This window comes from Bufo gargarizans, chromosome 1, assembly GCF_014858855.1.
Source record: "Bufo gargarizans isolate SCDJY-AF-19 chromosome 1, ASM1485885v1, whole genome shotgun sequence".
Lineage (NCBI taxonomy): Eukaryota > Metazoa > Chordata > Amphibia > Anura > Bufonidae > Bufo > Bufo gargarizans.
In genome coordinates this window covers 60,463,497-60,487,763 of record NC_058080.1, presented here as the reverse complement: position 1 = coordinate 60,487,763, position 24,267 = coordinate 60,463,497, and the positions used below count along the sequence as shown (strand labels likewise).

Below are 24,267 nucleotides of genomic sequence, written 5' to 3'. Positions count from 1 at the left end.
GAGGCCAAAATAGGTATTTAGAACAGTTATATAATGTTACTACTGCTAATATAGTGATTATAACTGGTTCAGTATACAGTTCTATGCGTGTTTACTTACAGTTCCACCAATTGCAAACTACAAAGTTCATAATCCAAATTCCATATTGCAATCCAAATTGCATACACCCATACCAGATCATACTCAACCAATCTGCAAATAGTTACTGCTAACTGCATACTGCAAATTGTGACCAAATTTAGCAAGTAGAACTATTAGTTAGACCTCATATATACCTCTCAGAGAGATCACAAAGTGCTTAAATAACAAAGTGGCAGTACAGATACTAAAGTGAGAAATATATCCACCATTTTATGTTGAATGACAAGATTGAACAGTTGAACCACCATCTTATGCATACCGCCATTTTGTGATATCTTTTCTACATGTGTTTTGTACATTGACTATCTGCTGCAGAAACAGCAGTGTTATATATAAAGTCATTTCAAGCATTTGGTGTGCTCTTTAAACCTGTTTCCATAGAACGGCGCTAGAGGAATTACAGAGTAACAGACAGTCTGGTTAGACTAAAAGTCAGAGATATCAAAATTCTTCTAATGCCACAGTGCAGAATGCACTTCATAGTGCTGCGCCTGCCACAAGACGAATCGGTCATGACCCCCAATGCAAGTCAATGGGGATGGATCAGTTTTCTCTGATACAATCTGGAACAATAGAAAATGGATCCATCCTCCATTGACTTTCAATGGAGTTCATGAAAGATCCATCTTGGCTATGCTACAGATAATACAAACGGATCCGTTCATGGCGGATGAAGATGGTTGTATTATCAGTAACGGAAGTGTTTTTCCTAAACCCTGCCGGATACAGCAAAAACGCTAGTGTGAAAGTAGCCTTATTTTTCCAAATCAGAAATATGAGAAGCCCAACAAAACCACAATGGAGCCCATTTTAATCTATGACGTGCATCAGTGTTAGCTTGGGTCGGTTTGATAACGATCACAGAGTCACAGCCCCTTAAAGGGGTATTTCCGTAAAGTAACTTAATTTTTTTTAAACTGCAAGCTGTGACCCAACCAGAACCGATACCTATACATATAACCAGAGCTCCAATTTACCTTGCAATCCCTCCGGAGGTGTGAGATACAAAAGAGATAGGGAAAGAATGTATGGCTGGGGTCTAACTAAACTTCAAAAATAAGCCCCCATTAAAGAAAAAAAGGGTTGAGAAAATGTTGGGGTGCTGTCATGGGTTTCAAGAAAAACAATTACTGATAAGCAATTTATGTTTTCCCCTCACCCATGCGGACTAAACTATGGACTTAAAATTAGGGGGGGGGACGGGGGACGACACCACAGCTTGCAGTACCTTCCTTCCAAAGGCAGCATCAGATTACCTGATGTTAATGCAAATTAGGGATGTCTTTTTTCAGGCATCTACTGATTTTTTACACACTCTTCCGGACAGTGTGAAACAGGGTGTATCTCCGCTATTGGCTATTTGCCCGGATAATGATATCCCTTCAGCATTAGATCTTTATAAACATCCACTGATGAAGGATTGCTCCCCGTTCCATATCAACTATTGCATCAGATATTTGAAGCAGAACCTAACACGTCTACCTACAGTGGTAGTCCACTCTTCATTTGAAAAATTAGTTGCACAAATTAAAGACCCAAGAGGGAAAATATCCAAACTGTACGAGACTTTAATGTCCACATCTAAGATAGATAGTCCGACCTTTCTTCAACAATGGGAACTAGACTTACAAATAAAGTTTTCATCAGTTGAGAAAAAACTTGCTTTGCTCTCCCCGACTAGGGTGTCCAGGTGTGTCAAGGTACAAGAGAACAGTTATAAAGTCCTAACTAGGTGGTATTTTACCCCCCAAAGACTACATCGTATATTTCCCGCTTCTACAAGTCCCTTGTGTTGGAGGTGTAATAAGGAAATGGGTACCCATGCACACATTTGGTGGTCCTGCGACCAAGTAGTGCCCTTTTGGAAAGCAGTGTGTGGAGTTTTATCAAAAGTGAGTGGGACGCATGTCCCTGTGACCCCAAAACTTTGCCTGTTTGGCTTGTATAATGACATAAAGGGTCCAAAGAACATTAGAATTTTGTGTGCGGCTCTGCTGGCGTCTGCTAGACTTCTTATCGCAACATGCTGGAAACAACAAGACATACCTCCGATCCAGAAATGGTTTGTCAAATGTGATCAAATATGTAGACTTGAGCAGATGGTACATTGGGACCAGGGATCCACACTTAAATTTGAAGCTATTTGGAACCCCTGGAGATCTTACAGACAATTTATACTAAATTGATAATCTGGATGGGTTGTTGCTGAACATACTTGAATGTCGGCCCTTGCATGGAGGTGAGCAGTTCTGGTTCATGTGGATGAGACTTACTAAAAGCAAGATTATAACATCTGAATGTCCTAGATTTGGCGAGGTTTCGAGGTTAATGAAAATACCTTATGCACCAACAACTGGTTTTACCCCCCCCCCCCCCTCCCCACTACTTTTTCCTTTTTCTTTCCTTAACCCAATTACCTGTGTCTACCCACTGTTAAATGTTGTATTTGTGGATGTTCACGTAATATTCTGATTATATTTGTTGAACTACTTCATGCACTTGGACATGTTGCTGACCTATAAGAGAATGTCATTGTTATTATTGATATGTCTTATGACAACATGTATCTGTGTCTCAGATTTCTATTTTTTATGCCCAAGTGTCAATGAGTATATATTTATTGCTGAGAAAACAATAAAAAGAGTTTTAAAACAAAACAAACAAAGGCAGCATCAGAGTCCAGATGCAACCTGTAGTGTTTTAATAAAGGGCATCCCTGGATAAATTTGTTGGGCTTGCCCACCATAGTAAATGACATCCTTGCTACTGAACTCAGATGAAGTCCAAGGATAGGGGAGAACCGTCCCAGTTCTTTGGAATGTCCTCCTGCAATGGTCTTGAATGAATCTAAACATAGGTTACCGCCGGGATGGTGGAGGTCATTAAACCTAGTACTGACATAGCCCGTCTCGGGGAACACCCATAACTGAGAAAGAGATCCTGTATTTTGTCTGTTACCTTCTGTTCTGGCAGGAAACATCTCTATTCTGGGAATCTAGTAGTATCCCTAAAAACACACATCTCCGAAAAGGAAGTAACTTGGATTTTTTTCCAATTTATCTTCCATCCTAAAGATTCCAGAATTACACAAAATTGATCTGTCTCCTGCTTCAAAGACGATTCTGTCTGGAAATGATAAAAAAGTCGTCTAAATAAGAGACTAGAGTGATTCTTTTTGATCTCACATAGGCTGCTACTTCTGCTATAATCTTGGTAAACACCCGAGGAGCCTGTGATATTCCAAAGGGGAAGGCTTTGTATTGCAGATGAAGAAGAGAGCCCTGAACCCAAACTGCCGTTCTCAATTTTTTTTGTAAGCCGACACTGATCGGAGCATGATAGTATGCCTCCTCTAGATCTATACTTGCCATCCAACAGTTCTGGGAGAGGATACTTAAAGGGGTTGTTCAAGTTATATTTATTGATGACCTATCCTCAGGATAGGTCATCAATATCAGATCGGCGGGGGTCCGACACCCGGCATCCCCTCCGATCAGCTGTTTAAAGAGGAGACGCGCCCAGTGTCAGCGCTGCCTCCTCTTCACTGTTTACCTTCTAGCCGTTGCATCTGCAGTGGTGAGCAGGTGTAATTACACCCAAGTCTTCCTATTGAAATGAATGGGAAGGCTTTGATGTAATTACACCTGCTCACCACTGCAGATGCAACGGCTAGAAGGTAAACAGTGAAGAGGAGGCAGTGCTGACACCGGGCGCGTCTCCTCTTCAAACAGCTGATCGGAGGGGGTGCCGGGTGTCGGACCCCCGCCGATCTGATATTGATGACCTATCCTGGGGATAGGTCATCAATAAATATAACTTGGACCCCCTTTAAGGTAGATGATAAAGTCTCCAGACGAAATTTTTTGCATCTCAGATTCTTGTTTAATCTCTTTGATTCAAGATTACTCTGAAGGAACCGTCTGTTTTTTTTTTTACTAAAAAAAAGCGGAGAATAGAACCCAGTTCCTTTTTTCCCCCCTTTGGGAACTAAACTTACAACCCCTTTCTAAAGTAAAGAAAAAATCTCCCTTTGCAAAATTAAAGATTTCTCTGCTTCCTTAGGATTCTTGGTTATTATAAAAAAAATAAAAATCTTCCTGCTTCATCTTCAGAAGAATTGCTCCCCACATCACTAGACGCATCAAAACTCCATTTATCTTCATCGGAAATATCTGAAACAGAATCCACATTCTGCCTAGTGCCACATGCGGATTGAGGGAAGAGCTGTCTTAGGGGTTCAAGGGAAGCTCTAACCTGATTTTACCAGAGCCTTGATACTTTTTGACATAGATTGAGACTCTTCCAATACTAACTTGAGAAGCATACTTTTACAAATAGAACACTCTCTGTGCTTAGTCTTCACAGTAGTTTTTTTTAGGAATTCTAGTCACCTATAATAAATAGCCAAAAAGAATCCAATCAGCAATACAAGAGAAATACAGGTATAATCTCTCCCTCTTGGTAGCTGCCCCCCACTCCTCAGGCCAAAGTATCGGGCTTGGTGGTCTAGAGGGCTCAATATGGTCGGCGCGGACCGCATCTCCTACTTCAGACATTCTCAGAAGGAGGAATCCTGCACAGCACTGTGTGCAATAAGGTTGGCTGGCTGCTGTCCCCCACTGCCCATTTATATACTGCGCGCCAGGCACTCTCCCCTGCTACCGCAGGTCCCAGCCACACGTGTCCCCAGTTTGATCCGGCGCGGGCCTGCACTGCCGGCGCCATGACGCCACTCTGACGTTCCTACTGCGCTTGCCCATGCCCAAATGCGGTGGCCATCTTTTTTAGGGGAAAAAATGTCCCTGCATCTTATGGGGCAAATACCAATGAACGCTTCCATTATGAAAGTGCTCATTAGTACAGTAGGCCCGGGGAGCGGTGAAAGCAGCGCTCCCCGGGCTCTGTACTCCCCGCTTCCTGGTCTTCTCCTTAAGGCTCTGCATGCTGTTCTGTGAAGTGTGCACAGCCTGAGGACATTGGCGTGCTCTGTGACCTCATGCTATGCGACGCCGGGTCGCATCGCAGCAGGAAGAGGAGGAGCTGGATTATTGGAGCAACAGCGTCCGGAGCAGGAAAGGGAAGTTGATTTCTCCCCCCTCTAATTTGAAGTCTGATCAACATATGGTATCTGATCTGAGGTCTGATTGGGGAGGTCCTATTAACATTGGTAGTCTGATCTGAGGTCTGATGAAAAATAATTTTCCTCCTCTAAAACCTAGGTGTGTCTTATGGGGCGAAAAATCTGATGTATAAACACACATAATATAAATATATATATATGTTTTTATAGCTTATTTCTCCTGTAACTGAGGCTGATATTGTGGCTTCTATTAAAGGAGAATACAGCCTTGATATTGGTCTGTTAAAGAGAATGTGTCATTAGAAAGTGACCTACTGTTTAAAACAGTTTTTAAGTTAAATTTTTTTTATTTTTTTTCAAGTCGCTATCTATAATAAAAATGTATATAATCCTGCAATTTTCCCACTGACCTCTAGGTCTAATAGGTAATGATTTCCTTGTCCTGTACAGGAAACTTTTCTGTAGCTGTTATCATTACAGGCAGCATTACAACGACAAGTATCACCTGTGTATAGATAACACAGGATCCACCATTCACAAGAGGCGATATCACAGCTTATCTACACCCTCCTGACCTCTGCACAGGTCACAGAGCATGCCTAGAAAACTCTCCTATAGAAGTCAAAGGGGCAGCTCCTATCCCTTGTGCCTAGTGGCCAGGTGAATGCTGAGACAGGAGCAGGTAGCCTCATGGCCTCCTCCTGAACTGTATAGATGGCGCTCAATGAGTGACGGTGATCAGGAAGACAGGGACAGTAATAAACCATCTCGGCCCTCTCTATGGGGAAGGGGTGAGACGAGTCCGGGTGTCACCGACACTCCTGCAGCTCCATAATCTCTGTTCACAATATTCTCACACCTGGACCTGCCAGGCATTTTAAGGCACCCGACGGGCCACACGTAGACAGAAGAAAAATAAAAAGGTGGGTGGTATACGAAAAGGAGTTTATCATCTGAAATCAATACTTTAAATTCTAACCCGTTACAGTAAAAAGGTATGAAAAGGGCTCTTCTCCAGAAGGAAGAAAAGTCATTCATCCAAACATGTGAAGCTGATGAAGGTTTATAGGGTAACCTATCTTATTAACTCCTTGTTCTCCAGCACAAAATCCTCCAACCACCCTCATATATGTGTATGCTCAGGTGGTAGCAGCACCTCTGAGGAGAGGAGGCTAGATGAGGTGGATCTGGGGGTGACTGAAGGAAATGACAGAGGTTCCTGGAAGATGGCCAGGCAGCACTTAGGACTTGTATGTCGTCAGGTCCCTGCAGTAATTCCACCATTAATCTTTAAAGGAGTGCTTTGAGATTTAATTATTGATGACCTCTCCTTAGGATAGGTCACTGATATCAGATCGGCAGGGTCCGACCCCCCCCCCCCCCATTAATCAACTGTGCTGAACAGGAACAGTGGGCGCTGCTGTGTAGTTCCAGCGCCACACAGCTGACTGGTGGGGGGGATGGGAGTCAGACCCCCGCCGATCTGATAATCTATCCCGAGGACTGGTCATTAATAGGTAAATCTCTGACAAACCCCTTTATTCACCAGAAAATCTGCACAAATCTCAATAATATTAGACTTTCGCAGAACAAAGGCATTTATATGTGGCTTTTAAAGGTGGACATTTCCTTTAAATTAGAGAAGAAGTCCTCACAGAGGTCCTACCTTGCTGGTCATGAAGGAGAGACGCTCTGAGGGAGGGATCCTATTCACCAATTCTGCTCCTTCCAGCAGTGCAGAATCGGAGTGTGTATAACACTGCGAGCGGACCAGAGACACGTACCAAGCCTGTCAACAGAAGACAAAAGCTATTAAATACAGCATACAAGGAGTTGTCCTATGAAAAGCACATCCACAGCATAGGGGATAAGTATCTGATCGGTGGGCGATTGGACCGCTGGGAAACCTCACTGGTCGTGAGAACAATGCCCCACATTTACCCATTTAAAGGGAGCAGTGGTCGAGCATGCACACTGCCACTTCATTCAACACTATGGGACTGATGGTTATTTCTGATAATCTAAGAGAGTTGAATGGAGTGGCAGTGCGCATACGTGCCCACGTGTTTGTCATGGGACAACACCTTCCCATTAACATTACATACCTAAAAGACATTTAAAAAAAGCTAAGAACAACTTATATTACAGGGAATTTCCCCGGGTGGGAAGTCCAGCAGCTTCGAAGGTAAGAAATTGGTGTGTGATAAGGAGGAAAGAGGCGGTGACCCCGTTACTGAATGGTAGGGTAACCCCCTACCCCTGCAGAACAGGGTCAGTGCACATAATGAAAAACAATATTGGGCATCCCTGTCTGCTTCTGTCATACGCCCTCTTTTCCAAGGGACCGGAGACCACCCTGCTCACCCTCTGCTTGGTGCAGAGGAAGACCACCACACCCGAGGGGACAGGCATCTTGGAGAGATTATACAGGCAAAGGTGCTGCTGGTGAGAAAAGTCGATGGACAGCAGCAAAGTGAGCGACTGTTAGGTGGAGCACTTTGTGACCACCCCAGTTTGCAGAGACTCAGAAAATGGAAGATACTGGTCACTCCTCTCGTGAAAAGGGACCAGACCTTCAAAGCAGTCTTATAGTGGAAGTGCTGAATGTGACCTCTTCCTCCTCCTGCCTCTCCTCTCTTGTTTTTCACTTTGCCATTGGAGGAAGGGTCAGGGGTTAGGCAATATATACCACTATATATGTCTGGAGTCTTCCTAAAAGATACCTTTGACGGAAGGCTCTCAGAGTGACATGAACACGGCCTTATGCCTATGGGCATTATTAGAAGTATGTTCCTATATCCACACTATAATCAAGAAAGGGGTTGTCTGGCCTCACAGTCTTCCAAATAACCATTAGTAATCCCCTATACTCGTAGCTGTAAGGTTCCCTTTGACGGTTTACTGGCATTTTTCGCCTCCTTCGGTCCTCCTGTGGGTCTCTGACGCTGCGATTGTTAATGTTCTCTTTGCTGTGTTCCACAAGACAGTGTGACTCTATAAGAGGCGTGAACGCTGCTACTTTGCACAGTACCTGCCTCCAAAACAGCCTCATTCAGCGACAAAGAATGCCTATCTGTGCCGGTGACGTCACCGGGCTCACTGCTAGGTTGAAGTTGCCGCTTAGCACAGTGATGAGAAGCAAGGTACGTCACCGGCACAATGGGAATGATACTTACACCACGTGGTTTAAGGGGGAGCGTCTGAGGAAGGAAATTCAGGTATGCACCATTGATATGTAGGCTGCAAACACAAAGCAGCCTATGAGCAAAATACTGGACGAACCCGGACAACGCCTTTAAATAGGACATCATTGGTGCCAACTCAAAAAATAAAATAAAAAATTGCACAAAATAAATGCCTGCATCTGTTATAATTAAAGGGAACCTGTCACTGGATTTTAGGTATAGAGCTGAGGACATGGGCTGCTAGATGGCCGCTAGCACATCCGCAATACCCAGTCCCCATAGCTCTGTGTGCTTTTATTGTGTCAAAAAAACGATTTGATACATATGCAAATTAACATGTATGTGAGATGAGTCAGAGACAGGACTCATTTTGGGTTAATTTGCATATGTATCAAATCGTTTTTTTGACACAATAAAAGCACACAGAGCTATGGGGACTGGGTATTGCGGATGTGCTAGCGGCCATCTAGCAGCCCATGTCCTCATCTCTATACACAAAATCCAGGTGACAGGTTCCCTTTAAGCCTTGCTTGCAATAACCATTTGCACACTACAGTTATAGGGATCACAGCGATCAGAACATCTTTGTGATCAAAATCTGATAGCAGGGCAAATTTTTTTTTAGCAAACAATCAGGTTTCATTCTTCAAACTGCTCTGGAAAAAATGGCAGCTGGTTTCTACGCGTTACACAGGGATCTGATAAGTGACTCCACCGTGATCCAACATGGCTGACAGAATAAGAACAAAAATGACTGGATGTAATCCAAACCTCCGCTATTGTGTGCACGTCTATTTTCTAACTTGTGGTCAGTAAAACTGACGCACTCCTGGGGTAGACCTACCTCATCAGGTTCCAAGGTCTCCAGCTGTGGAGGATTTTCCCCGTCCAGCGGGTGAGAGGTCACTAGAGGTAATGGGCTGATTGTTTCTGGTGCTACAGTTGACCGAAATCTGTCCAGCAGAGAATAAAGTCTTTGGTGCCTGAAGACACAAAACAGAGGGAATCGGGTGTTTTAAAGCAAATTACAACAAAAACCAAACTGACACAATATGGTGCAATTGAAAACGGATCCGCCTCCCATTGACTTTCAGTGTAAGTCAAAACTGATCCGTTTGCATTATCCTGAACAAAAAAAAATTATTACAATAAAAAGATTAAAAAAAAAAAGAAAAAAGGAAATAAGTCACATTTATTATTTCTCACACAGACTTAAAAACGGTGGTGGTGGTGGGATGGGGGTTACAGGACCTTGTTCTCTGGACACTAAACTCCATAAATGTGTATGATAGGAATACCCCTGCTCTTAGAATACAAAAATGATCTTTTCTCAGGATTACCTTTGAGCTAATGCACTGCTCTGCAGATACTCCTGCATCCTGTCCAGCTCTTCTACAGGTAGCTGACACATGCTATTCTGTAAGGAAACGACACGCATTATACACCGAACACATACACAAATGATGACTTTACTCCAGTCCATGATAATCCAGCAGAGGATCATGATAATTATCTCAAAGTTCTCAAGAACAGAACAAGAAAACTAAGAACAAAGAACCACTTTAATAACTACTCGAGATGAAAAAAAAAATAAGATTTTGGATTGCATCTTATTTCGGGTCGTCTATCCTGAGGCTGTCTTCTATTAGGGCACATTTACATAGGCCAATGATCAGGAACAAGAGTTCTTCATACAAACACTTGTCCCCAATAATCTGCCTATGTAAGTAGGCCCTTACTAGCTAATTTTGTAAAAAAAAATTCTATGAGCATCCAATCATCCAGAATTCTGATTTTAGATGAAGAAAAATAAATGTTACCTTCCACAACTCAATGTGATGCAGAGTTTCGAGACTCCTTGTACTGGACCTACTAGCAGTCAATGACTCTTACATGTCTCCTAACCACAGCCTCTGTTGCATCCCTACAATCTATCCTTCAGCTCTCCACTTCTCCCCTTGTTTAGTCTCCATCTCTCGCCAATCCTTTCCCTGGCTCCCAATTGTCCAGCAAATTCAGAGCAAAATATCAGCAAATGACACAATGGCTGTCCAAAACTTGCCCTTCCATACATCTCTGACCTAATCTCCTGATACCTCCTCACATGTAATCTCCAGTCCACAACCTGTCCTCTCCATACATCTCTGACCTAATCTCCTGATACCTCCTCACATGTAATCTCCAGTCCACAACCTGTCCTCTCCATACCTCTCTGACCTAATCTCCTGATACCTCCCCACATGTAATCTCCAGTGAACAACCTGTCCTCTTCATACATATCTCCTGATACCCCCTCACATGTAATCTCCAGTGAACAACCTGTCCTCTCCATCCATCTTTGACCTGATCCCTCCCCACATGTAATCTCCAGCCCACAACCTGTCCTCTCCATACATCTCTCCTCATACCTCCCCACATGTAATCTCCAGCCCACAACCTGTCCTCTCCATACATCTCTCCTCATACCTCCCCACATGTAATCTCCAGCCCACAACCTGTCCTCTCCATACCTCTCTGACCTGATCTGATCCCTCCCCACATGTAATCTCCAGCCCACAACCTGTCCTCTCCATACCTCTCTGACCTGATCTGATACCTCCCCACGTGTAATCTCCAGCCCACAACCTGTCCTCTCCATACCTCTCTAACCTAATCTCCTGATACCTCCTCACATGTAATCTCCAGTGAACAACCTGTCCTCTTCATACATCTCTCCTCATACCTCCCCACATGTAATCTCCAGCCGACAACCTGTCCTCTTCATACATCTCTCCTCATACATCCCCACATGTAATCTCCAGCCCACAACCTGTCCTCTCCATCCATCTTTGACCTGATCTGATACCTCCCCACATGTAATCTCCAGCCCACAACCTGTCCTCTCCATACATCTCTCCTCACATGGGCGTAGGGATCACCATAGCAGCCATAGCAATGGCTATGGGGCCCTACGCCACTGGGGGCCCGGGCCGCCTGCTGAGGATTATTATTTTTTAATTCATGTGGTATAGCTACTGCACCGGCTACTGGGGTCGCAGGCCCCTCCAGGACAGACAGAGAAAGCGCTATCTGCAGGGCCTGTAGGCTGTGGGCAGTGCGATAAGGGGCAGTCGGAGGCAGAGAGGTGTACCTGCAGTGAGGAGAGGGAGTGGTCCCGCTCCCAGTCTGGGCGGCAGTCCTACTGGCCTGAAGTGGAAGAGGCGGCGCGTACAGCGAAGCTGCGTGCTGCTGGGCCTGGCAGCGCTGCTGGAGTGTGGGCACGCAAACGTTCAAGTGGCTGTGAGGTGAGGGCTGGCTGACTCTGGGACTGGAAAAATTTACTCTGGAGTCCTGGACCATTATATCTAGGGAGGAGGGGGGAGCAGGACCCTGGAGGTCTGGACCAGTACATTTAAGGAGAAGGGGGGGGGGGGCAGGACCCTGGAGGTCTGGACCAGTACATTTAAGGAGAAGGGGGGTGCAGGACCTGGAGGTATGGTCTGGACCATTATATAGGGGGGAACAGGACACTGGACCATTATATCTGGGGAGGAGGGGAAGCAGGACCTTGGAGGTCTGGACCATTATATTTAGGGGAGAGCAGGACCCTGGAGGTCTGGACCAATTTATTGAGGGGGGAGCTGCAGGATCTCCAAGGTCTGGACCATTAAATTGAGGGGGGAGCAGGACACTTGATGTCTGGACCATTATATCTGGGGACTGGCGGTGGGAGATTTAGGATGGGTGTGGGGGTGGGAGGTCTAGGAGGGGTTTGGGGATGTTGGGGTGGGAGGTACTGGAGGGGCATTTGGGTGGGAGCTCTGGAAGGGGTGGGAAATCTGAGAGGTATGTGGGGGTGGGAGATCCGGGGGGGGGCCCATAATTTTTTTTTGCTATGGGGCCCAGTCATTTCTAGCTACGCCCCTGTCTCCTCATACCTCCCCACATGTAATCTCCAGCCCACAACCTGTCCTCTCCATACATCTCTCCTCATACCTCCCCACATGTAATCTCCAGCCCACAACCTGTCCTCTCCATACATCTCTCCTGATACCTCCCCACATGTCATATCAGTAATATCCAAACAAGTAGCATTTAAAATATGACAGCAAAGCCCTTACCTGTGGAGTAGCAGCCAGCAGCATTTCGACCCGACGACACGCCAGCGTGTCCACCATGCGGGCCAGCACACGGAACGGGGTGCACAGGAGCTTGTCGATATACAGTGTTAACACTGCACCAGACTGGCTAAGATGAATGCCTTCCAGACACTGCAGCGTCTTCTTCAGGGAGGTCGGCTAATGGATAAAGAGGAAGAAACAATCCTCACTTTCTGGTCATATAGTTCTGCATGGAGAAACTGCATTATCGGAGTTGTCTGTGTAAGGCAGTCATAAAAACCTTGATTGGCAGGTCCAGTAGTGTATACGCAATCACACCTGGCCCTGTCAATCAAAGTGCAGAGGGCGCAGCAGTTGCAGAGAGAGCAGAGCCTCTAGGTGTAATGGTAACGCCCCCTGCTGCTCCTAGAGGCTCATTTGCACATAATTAAACATCATTTTTCTCAGCAATGCGGACACATATGAACATGGGACCAACACAGAGGTCTCCAGGTGCCAAGTGCACATGTAACAGGTCAGCCAGTGTCATAGGTGCAAATCTGCTGACAGAAGCCCCTTAAACTAAAGCGGTTGTCCCAAATGAGAAGGGTCTGGTTTTTTCCCCCAAAACAGTGCCACTTCTGCTATAGGCTGTGTATTGAAGCTCAGCCTCATTCAAGCGAATGTAAACCCAAAACACAGCCTATGGACAAATGTGGAGTAGTTTCTGGGAAACGAAAAAACTAAGATTCTTCATTTTAATTTCCTGGACACTTCTCCTCTAGGACTCATACAGTGGTCTTTGGCGCATGGTGTTCTCCAGCAAAAAACACTCAAAAACAACCTCCTATTGTTCTCAAAGGCTGAACATATCGCATTTTCAAGAAGATTTAAATAAATACAGTGTTAAGAAAGAACATGTCCTTCGTCAGAGCAGTTTTGGAGCAGACACCTGCCGTGGTGTCCACAAGACCAAAAACACAAGGGTCAGCCTCAGGATTATTTGGACCCAATATCCACCATTTCAACTTACCCTACATTTTTTAAAATAAAAGGACACGATTTAAGTAGTTTTTGCTGGCATTTTATGCTCGTTTTGCCTCAAAAACTCCAACAGCGAAATATGAACAACACTAAATACTAGTTTTTTTTAGTTTTTGCCAGCTGTTTTTGGTTTAGTGGCATATTTCTTTCAAAACACAGCATGCTCTAAGTTTGGCAATTTTCTCCCATTGGCTTCACAAGGAGATGAAAATGCCAGAAAAGAAGAAAGCCACCAAAACCACATTAAAAAGGTGCTTTATTCAGCACACAACACAATGTAGCCTAGCAGAAGGCGGCAAGGAGAAAGGGGGTGCCAGCCGTTAGCCGGCTTTTGTTTTAAAGGTTACTGCATTGCCAAGCAAAGCGTGTCCCCTTTCCAGTAATCATTTGGCCCCGACATTAAGGATTTCAGTCTATTTCATCCTCTACCCATAAACTCATTTACAGAAAGGCCAGCAAATAATATTTTCCTTTTTGTGTAGTCTGAGAAAACTAAAGTAGATTTCTAAATGTGGTGAAGGTTTTCCTCTGCAATTTAAGGTCTTCACACAGTATTTGTTCTGTTTTTTTGCAATTAGGTTTTTATCTTATACTTGCTCAATGTGCTTATGTTTCTCCCTATTTTGCACTATACAGGCTTCGTCACGCTATAAGGGTATGGCTTCCCGGGGCAGGCAAACACGCCAGAGATTTTCCATGATGGAAATGCATGCAGAAAATCTGTGAAATGACTGAGATGTTACAAAATTTCCCCAGCAGAGTCTGCACATCACTTGACTGACAAGCGGCGAGGGCTGTAAATGTGCAGCATGTCAATTTATGTTGCAGATTTCTGCGGCGGATTTCACCCAGAGACATATGCAGTAAACTCAAATTTGTTGTGTATTTTGATGCTGTGTCTTGTTTTCATTTTTCTTCTACGTCTTCCTTGAGCGATAACTTTTTTTTTTTTTTGTTCACATTTCATTCATTTTTTGCAATACAAGTTGTATTTTCTCATGGCACCATTAAATTATGGCATACAATGTAGTGGGAAGCAGTAAAAAAAAAATCCAAATGGGGTGGAATTGGAGAAAAAAAAAAAAAAAACGCCATTGCTCCACCGTTTTAAGGGTTTTGTTCCCACGGCATTCCGTTTGCCCCAAAACTGATCCATGCTCTTCATTCTCTGGGTCAGTACAATTACAACGATACCCAATATGTAAAGGTTTTTTTATGTCTGAATAGTGTAAAAATAAATGTAAACTTTATTTTTTAATATATATATATATATATATATATATATATATATATATATATATATATATATATATATATATATATATACACACACACACATATACATATATATATATTTTTTTTTTTTTTTTTTTTTTTACTTTTTGTAATGATTTTGAAGCTCATATTTGAGCCTACAAAAACTAGATTTTTGTATTTACTGTAAAATCTGTTTATCTTCCGTTCCGTTTTGGGGGGACACAGGCTTGACCATGGGGTATAGCTGTTGCCACTAGGAGGCAGACACTAAGCACAAAGGTGTGAGCTCCCCCCTTTAGCTGTACCCTTCCCTACAGGGACTAAGCTAAATCAGTTAGTGCAAATCAGTAGGAGAAGCAAGACACAAAGAGAGGAAACCAAACTATGTACAAACCCAGAGCCACACAGGCCAGAAAAGGCCCGTAAACAAGAGAACAGGTGGGAGCTGTGTCCCCCAATGAACGGAAGAGAAACAGATTTTGTTTTCTCATTTGTATCTTTGGGGGGACACAGGCTTCACCATGGGACGTTACAGAGCCGTCCCAAGGGTGGGCATAATAAGAAACCTTCCTGTCAATCAGAGAACTGCAGTCTGCAAAACTCTACGCCCCAGAGAAGCGTCAGAAGACGCAAATGTGTGTACTCTGTAAAACCTGCCAAAAGTGTGCAAAGACAACCAGGTGGCCGCCTTGCATACCTGAAGGGCCGAAACCCTATAATGCACTGCCCAAGAGGCCCCCACTACCCGAGCAGAATGAGCAGTAACTCAGAAGGGTGGGGCCCGATCACTCATGCGGTACGCTTCCACAATGGCCAAACGAATCCATCGGAAAATGGAAGTTTTAGACGCCCCTCTGAAATGACAAAAAGGGAATCCGTCCGCCAGAAGGATGATGTCTGGGACAAACAGATGCGAACGGCTCGTACCAAATCCAGTGTGGAGCGACTGCTCCCGAGGATGAGACGGGTCAGGACAAAATTAAGGGAGAATACGCTCTTTATTTAGATGGAATACCGACAAAACCTTCGGAAGGAAGGAAGGACTGAACAGGGTGAAGGACTACTTTGTCCTGATGGAGGATCAGGAAAGGCGACAGAGTTCCAAAACCCTACAGATGGAAGTGATGGCCACCTTGTAGGACAGGAAGCGAAGAGACACCTGCTGCAAAGGCTCAAATGGTGAGGACTGGAGAGCGTTGAGATCCCAAAGATTGGACGGAAAGGGGGCGCAGCATGCGCAACCCCCTGCAGAATAGTCAGAGCCGTAGAAAGCGAAGTTAAGTTCCACTGAAAAAGAATGGAGAGAGCCGAAACTTGCCCTTTGAGGGAGCTGAGAGCCAGCCCCAAGTCCATGCCCAACTGCAGGAAACACAAGAGTCGCGGCAACGAGAACCGAACGGGAGACAGCTGATGATGCACGCACCAACTAAAGTAGGACTTCCAAGTCCGGTGGTAGATTTGGGAAGATCGCTTTCTGGCACGAATCATGGTCTGGACAACAGCATCCGAGAAACCCCAAGCCCTTAGTACGGCAGGCTTCAACAGCCATGCCGTTAAATGTAGCAATCCTAAATTTAGGTGGAAGATCGGTCCCTGCGACAAGAGGTCCTCCGAAAGAGGAAGACGCCAGAGTGACTAGAGATGCGTGCCACACTCGGCGTGGCCTATCAAGGGCCACGAGAATGACAGGCAGACCTTCGGACCTGATCTTCTGGAGGAGACGCGGAATGAGAGGAAGAGGAGGGAACACGTAAGGAAACGTGAACTGACTCCACAGAATCACTAGAGCGTCGCACTCCAGGGCCATGGTATCCCTGGACCTCGCGACAAAGTCCTCGACCTTGTGGTTGAAGCGGGAGGCCATGAGATCCACAGCTGAGGATCAGAGCTGTTTCTGCCATGGCTGCCGGGCGCCACCCTGGTGATTGAGGTATCAGACTGAACTCGAACAGGAGGTCCCCAGAGATGGTCGGTCCAATGCCGCAGAGAGAGACGAAGCGCTCTCAATTCCAGAATGTTGATTGGGAGGGAGCGCTGCTCGCATGACCATACGCCTTGAATGGATAGATTTCCCAACACCAGAAGCTTGTGTCCGTTGTCAACACCGTCCAACGGAGTAGGAAGGAATGAGCGGCCCAAGGTCAGCATCGGGCAAACAATCCACCACCTGAGGGCCTGGCGGGTCGGGGCAGACACGTATGGGCCGATCAAGGGAGGCTAGGGAATGGTCCCAATTGGTCATAATCGCTGAAAAGTTCAGGTATGGAACTGAGCATAGGGAACTGCTTCAAAGGCAGAGACCATGTGACCCAGAGCCCACATGCAGTGACTAACGGGAAGAGGACGAGGCCGCAACAAGGGGAGAATCTGAAGACGGAGGGTGGATAGCTTCTCCGGGGGAAAAGAGTCGAGTAACATGCCCAGAAAGGTCAGCCGTTCAGATGGATAAAGACAAGACTTCTGCCGGTTCAGGATCCATCCGAAGCGTTCCAGAGTGTCCAGGACTATGAGCAGGCTGTCTGCCGCTGCCCGGTATGACGGACCCTTTATCAGGATATCGTCTAAGTAAGGGATCGTCACTATACCCCTGGCATTGACCAGGGCCTTGACCGCCGCCAGAACCTTCGTAAAGACACTGGAGGCTGTAGCCAGGCCGAATGGAAGGGCCACAAACTGGTAGTGAAAGGGACCCACTGCAAACCAGAGAAACTTTTGATGACTGACACAGATGGGAACATTAAGATAAGCGTCCTTGATGTCTATCAAGGACAGGTACTCCCCCGGTACCATGGACGCAACGACCGATCTCAGGGACTCCGTCTGGAAGCGGCGGTTCCGAAGGAAGCGGCTGAGTGCCTTGAGGTCCAGAATGGGACGAAAAGTCCCCTCCTTTTTGGGGACCACAAAGAGATTGGAGTAGAACCCATGAAAACGGTCTTGCGCAGGAACCGGGACAATCAGTGCATGCCGCAGAAGTGTCAATAGCCTGAAAGAATGAATTTGCGGCAGAGGTCGGAGGAGACTACCGAAAAAAACGGGACGGACCTGAACTCCAGCTTGTAACCCTCTGCGATGACCTCTCACACCAAGCATCCGAGACGTGAGCCAGTCAAAACGTGCTGAAACAGATGAAGCCAGCCGCCCACCCGATCGGAGGGGGCCTGAAGCTGCACGTCATGCAAAGGAGGTCTTCGGGTTATAGGACTTGGAGCCCTGTTGACGGGGATGCCAGGAGGGTCAAGGCTTGAAGGAAGGCTTGTGCTTCTGATCCAGGGCAGACTTGTCGGCTGGCTGCTTGGGGCTGGAAAAACTCTGAAAGGGGCGAAAAAGAGGCTTACGTTTTTTTTTACTTGTTAAAAGCGAACCCTGCTCTGTGGTAAATGAATGCTCTTACCTTACCACCAGTAGCATCAGAAATTATCTCATCCAGGCGCTTACCAACAAGTCTGCTGCCGGTAAAGGGGAGGGCCGTCAAGGTCCGCTTTGAAGCATTAACGACCGCCCAGCAGGAGAGCCATAGGGTACGGCGAATAGCCACCAAAAGGGCTGACGATCGGGCCATAAGCCTAGCCGCATCAAGAGAGGCTTCACAAATATATGTACTGGCATGGGATAGCTGCAAGGCAAAATCGGCCAGTTCCCCAGAGGGGATCCCCGAGGAGAGACCCTGACGTAAATTATTAGCCCACTCTCCCATAGCTTTGCTCACCAATATAGAGGCAAACACCGGTTGCAGTGCTGTGCCCACTGCTTCAAACAAAGATTTTTCAAAAGCTTCAAATTTTTTATCCCCGATATCAAAGAAAGAAGGCCCATCCGCCATTGGCAAGGAAGTATGTTTAGCCAAGCGGGAAACTGGCGGGTCAACTATAGGTGAGGACGACCACTTCTTAGTCAAATCCTCCGGAAATGGATAAAGGACGTTTAAGCGTTTTGGCAAGGCAAAACGTCTATCAGGAAAATTCCACTCCTTGGAAAGAGAGGAATCAAAATTCTGGTGGTTGGGGAAACATTTGGGCGAGCGACGGGACCTCCTAAAGAAAAAACCCAAGGCGGCCAATGAGGGTGCGGGGTCCTCAACCTGTAAGGTCTCTTTAACCGCTGTAATAAGATTGTCCACCATGGAGGACGTTTTAGACGACTGACCCTCAGGAGAGACAAATCCCTCATCTGAAAACCTCTCCTCGGAACATGCCTCTTCCACGGAGGACATGTCGGAGTGCGACTTTCTGGTAGGTGGCGGAGAGGCAGAGGAAACAGGATACGAAGAGACCCTTTTGGGGGAGGATGGTCTGGCCCGTTTAGTGGGACGACCGCAAAGGGAATGAGCCCCAGGATCCCCAGAGTCGGACTGGTCAGAGGACGGCCTTGCCGACAAACACCCCAATATTTACACAATAGCTTTGTTAGTGTGGGAGACGTCCTGTACAATCCTAGACAGGGAACGCGCCCACTCCAGCTCTACCATAGGCTGGGCAGTAGAGGCGATTGGGTCGGGGCAGAGCCACTTGATGGTGGAGCAGAGCAGAGGGGATCTGACTGACAGGATGGAAATTGTGAGTGACACGATGCACAAGCAAAATGGCGCACCGATGTGACCGCCTGCTTTGGGTCCTTGGTTCGGACATAATGAGGATGGGGGAATGGGGGGTAGGTTAAACCCTGTAGGGGAGACTAAGCTTACCCAGTCTGTGTCCCTCAATGCAGCTTGTCCGGAGGAGCTTCTCCAGAGTCCCACCGAGGTACATTTTAAACAGGATATGGGCGAATTTGAAAACTGCCGGGAAGCGCAGGCCTGACTCTCTGCTGTCCCTGCAAAGAAGTCTCCGCCCCCCCCCGGTCACGCTTAATGCTGAAGCCCATGGGCAGCCGATGGGGGAGTAGGTCTCAATTAGTCGCGGCACCGGTGGAGCCCCAAACCGGACGCAGTAACAAGGCAGAAGGGCCTGCAGATGGAGCAAACGGCGGATAGAGCGCTTCTCCTACCCTACCCCCACCCGACCGGAGAACGATGCCTGGAGGGGACAAGGCCTCCGTGGGGGAGGCCACAAAAGGTAATTAAGAAGGGGAGGAGGGGAGCACTTTGGGGTTCAGAAATACCCATCCAACGTCTTCTGCCCCCCCCTGGCTCCAGCTGAATCACCACCTTCGGTGTGCAGGCCCTTCTGCCTTGTTACTGCGTCCGGTTTGGGGCTCCACCAGAGCCGCGACTAATTGAGGCCTACTCTCCCATGGGCTCCCCGCGGGGAGGGCCGCTACACTGGAAACAGAGGGGACTTGTGTTGGGCGGCCGCGATGATCCGAAGGCTGGCGGGATGCAGAGGCTTTAGGAGTCTCTGGTCCTCCTTGACTTCTGGAGATAGAGAACGAGTAGCGGGCTTGGGGACACCCTGATCTCCCTGGTGGGAATGAAGCAGCCCGGACTGCCCGAAATCCCGCTAAATGGAAAGTAAAAAAATGAAAAAGAAAAAAAAAAAGAAGAAGAAAAGAAAAGGGAGGTCTGCCTCCTACAGACACGAAGCTAAAACGGTTTTAGCTTAGTCCCTGTAGGAAGGGTATAGCTGGAGGGAGGAGCTCACACCTTGTGCTTAGTGTCCACCTCCTAGTGGCAGCAGCTATACCCATGGTCAAGCCTGTGTCCTCCAATAATACCGATGAGAAATCTATTTTTAAATTTTTAACAATTATGTATTTTTAAAATAAATGTATTACTGTCTATTGCTAATTTCTAGAGATGAGCGAATTTCATATGACGTCATTTGTATGACGGAATGCCTTTAGAGGCATTCCATTATTCATTCAGTCAGAATAGAAGTCTATGGGCCGCAAAACGGATCCGTCCAGTTTCCGTTATGCAGAAGCGGACTCCCTTGCATAACGGAAACTGGACGGATCCATTTTGCAGTCCATAGACTTCTATTATGACGAAATGAATAACGGAATGCCTCTAAAGGCATTCCATTATACATTCTGTCATAGAATTGCGTTATGGTCCGTGGCAACGGAAGCCATAACGCAGTTCACCTTTTACCAGTGAACGAATCACAAACAAAATTTCATAAACGGAAATTCGCTCAGCTCTACTAATTTCTTATGTTGGCCTGCCACCTCTTGGTCAAAATAAGAATTGCAATTTGAATGCTCTTAGCCTCTTCTGCGAGGCTGAGTACATTTAAATCAATTACCGGCATCCTCATTGGCCACAGAGGTTGCCGGTAACGCCGGTAAGCGCGAGTGTCCGGGTTTTTGACCATTTAGATGCCGTGATCTCACTTGATCATGGCATCTAAAGGCCGCGGTAATTAGCCGCAGGTCTCTGCTGTTTGAAACAGCAGAGACCTGCCGGCCATGAAGCCCGCTGCACGTGCGAGAAGGCGCCATGTTTGCCTATCGCTCCTGCGCCATACATGTACGGCACTGGTAGCGAAAGGGTTAAAAGGGTTGTCCCACAAAAAATATTCTACAGTTTTCAAACAAGCACCTGGATCTGAATACTTTTCTAATTACATTTAATTAATTTACTATAACCACTGAGTTATTCAACTAAACATAACTGTATAGCGCCACCTGCTGTTTGCTCTTAATCTTATTTCTTTGACCTGCTCACTGAGATGTTTAATCTTTCAACTGCCTCCTGAACTGTGATAGGGAAAGAGCTGCAGCAGAAAGGACACAGCCCCTGAGCTGCAGCTTAAAAGAACACACCTTTTGAGCTGCCAGCTTGATATACTGTAAACCAAACAGAACAACTGGAGCAATGAAAGTGGAGATCTCTGGATCCATGTGAGGTACAGGGCTGGTTCTAGCTTTATTAGAAAGAGACTGTCATGTGCTATAAGATGTCTGATTTTCAGTATTTACATTAGTCATGGGAGAACCCCTTTAAATGGTTAACCCACATCATGTCCACTTCTATAATATGGCAGATCCCTAAAAAGTGTTATCCCATGACTGATGTAAACTATGAAAATCAGTATAATCATATAGTACATGACAGTCTCTTTCTAACAAAGCTAGAACCAGCCCTGTACCTCACATGGATCCAGAGATCTCCCCATTTATTGCTCTGCTAGATTTATATCAAGCTGACAGCTCAGGGGAGTGTCTTTTCTGCTGCAGCTCAGGGGGCGTGTCTCAGCTCTCCCTATCACAGCTCAAGGGGCGTGTCCATTCTGCTACAGCTCTCTACCCATCACAGACCAGGATGTAGCCGAGGGATGAAACTGAGCATGTGTGGCCATCTCAGTGAGGCGGACAGAGAAATAAGACAACAAACAGCAGGTGGCGCTATACAGATACATTTTATTGAATAATTCAGTGGCTATACTCAATTTATAATGACATGCAATTACAAAAGTATTCAGATCCAGGTGCTGGTTTTTAAAACTGCAGAATATTTTCATGAGCGACCCCCTTAAAAAGGATAGATGGGGTTGGGAGTGGGGGATATGGGGTATACGGGGAGGCCTCTCAGTCTGTAAACGGCTTAGATGCTCCAGTCAGTATTGGCCATGAAATGTAAGGGATGAATGACCAGGGTTGATACCATCTACCATTCCAGCCAGTTACAGCAGGCGCCTAGCTGCCAGTCACAGCTGATCCCGTAGTGATTCCACAGAAGTGTCAGGAAGGGGTTAAACCAGCCAAAGAGACATAAAATAATTACCGGTCAAAAAATACTAGATGACGCAGGACGATCAGTTTTCCTCATTAACATGCACATTTGACTTTCCCATCTATTTTGTCCCCTGCCATGAGGGGTGAAGTCCAGGTGCCCCATTAGGTTTGGGTCATGAGGCAGCAATAATCAATCACAGAATAGAGGCCCCCCTTCTTCCCCCCAAGCATTTCTGGTGATAGAAATGAGACACTCACGGTGGCCAAGTTCTCACAGCGGGACTGGATGGCTTGGATGAAGAGGCCGCTGGCAGCGGAGTTCCTGTGTATCGCACTAATGAAGTCCTGCACCGGGGGCTCATGGGATAAGTAGATCAGATCCTGCACATGGTTCACGATCAGCCAGGTCAGATGCTCCGAATCGTGCAAGTTCTGACACTATAACACAAGGAAAGCAAGAAGGGGTTGTCCAGGTTTAAAAAAAGATGGCTGTCTTCATCCCAGAACAGCACCACCATAGTCCACAGGCGGTGTGTGGTACTGCAGCTCTACTCTATTAAAAGTGAATAGACCTCAGCTGTGATGGCATTGTTTTTGAAGGAAAGCAGCCTTTCTAATTCTGGACATGTTTTTCTAATTCTGGACATCCCCTTTAAATGTGTTAAATTTATGTCCTCTAAAACAAAAAGGTATCGCCACTCCTGTTTTCAGGTTGTATGTCATACTGCAGCTTAGCTATATTAAAATGAATCTGTCTGAGCTGCAATGCCACATCCAACCTGGGATAGAGGTGGCACTGTTTTTGAAAGAAAGCAGCCATGTTTTTCTAAGACTACTTTCACACTTGCGTTGTTAATTTAGTTTTTTTTCCAGTTTTTATGACTGGACACAAAGCCGCAGCTTGCAGCGGTTTGGTGTCCGGTCACAAAACGGAATGCTAAAGGAATGGAAGGCATCCCGAACGGATCTCTTTCCATTCAGAATGCGTGAGTACTAAACGGAAACGTTTTTACCGTATTGAGATTCTCTGCTGTATCTCAATTCCGGAAAACAACGTAAGTGTGAAAGCACATTAATTCCGGACAATTCCTTCAATTATGATGATCGATGGTGGATCTTATGTCACTGTAGCGGTCGCGGTGATCACAAAACTGCATGAGATACAGCAAAGCTAAAAGGACCTTCAATGCAGCCGAGAGTCACTGCCATCAAATCTCGACAGGAGGAATACAATGGGATGAAAGCCCGTGATGACAGCTATTCAGTCACATCATTAAAGCATAAAAGAAATGAAAAAGGACAGCCTCATCTTATAAAGAGCAGATTACTTTCATCTAGGACTTGATTGGCAGGCATGACAGGCAAGAGGGGCTGTCAAATTACATTTGGGCCCTTACTGCTCATAGCATTTACTTCCTAAACGGAGCTAGGTTAATGAAATCTGCACTCATCGGATGCACTGAGCAATAAAGGATATTTACGTATACGGACTGCCCTTCCAATAAGGCTACTTTCACACTAGCGTTTTTGCTGGATCCGGCAGGGTTCAGCAAAAACGCTTCCGTTACTGATAATGCAACCATCTTCATCCGCCATGAACGGAACTGGTTGTATTATCTTTAACATAGCCAAGACGGATCCGTCATGAACTCCACTGAAAGTCAATGGGGGACGAATACGTTTTCTTTTGTGTCAGAGAAAACGGATCCGTTCCCATTGACATGCATTGGGGATCATGCCGGATTAGTCTTGCTCCGCATCCCAGGATGGAAAGAAAACAGCAGCATGCGTGGGAAAGTGGATGTCTTTATTCACCCATGTATCCACAATGAAGCATTTATCTAGGTCTCCGATCCCTGGAGGG

The 24,267-nt window shown here is 46.1% G+C and overlaps 1 protein-coding gene across 1 annotated transcript in view; it reads right to left on the bottom strand.

Moving 5' to 3' along the window:
- The window catches only part of HTT (huntingtin), a 190,318-nt gene that overhangs the window by 44,891 nt on the left and 121,160 nt on the right, over positions 1 to 24,267 (bottom strand). Inside the window, 5 exon segments of the mRNA XM_044295709.1 lie at positions 6,888 to 7,010; positions 9,251 to 9,389; positions 9,747 to 9,823; positions 12,507 to 12,683; positions 22,662 to 22,841. Coding sequence (XP_044151644.1) covers positions 6,888 to 7,010; positions 9,251 to 9,389; positions 9,747 to 9,823; positions 12,507 to 12,683; positions 22,662 to 22,841 — 696 coding nt within the window.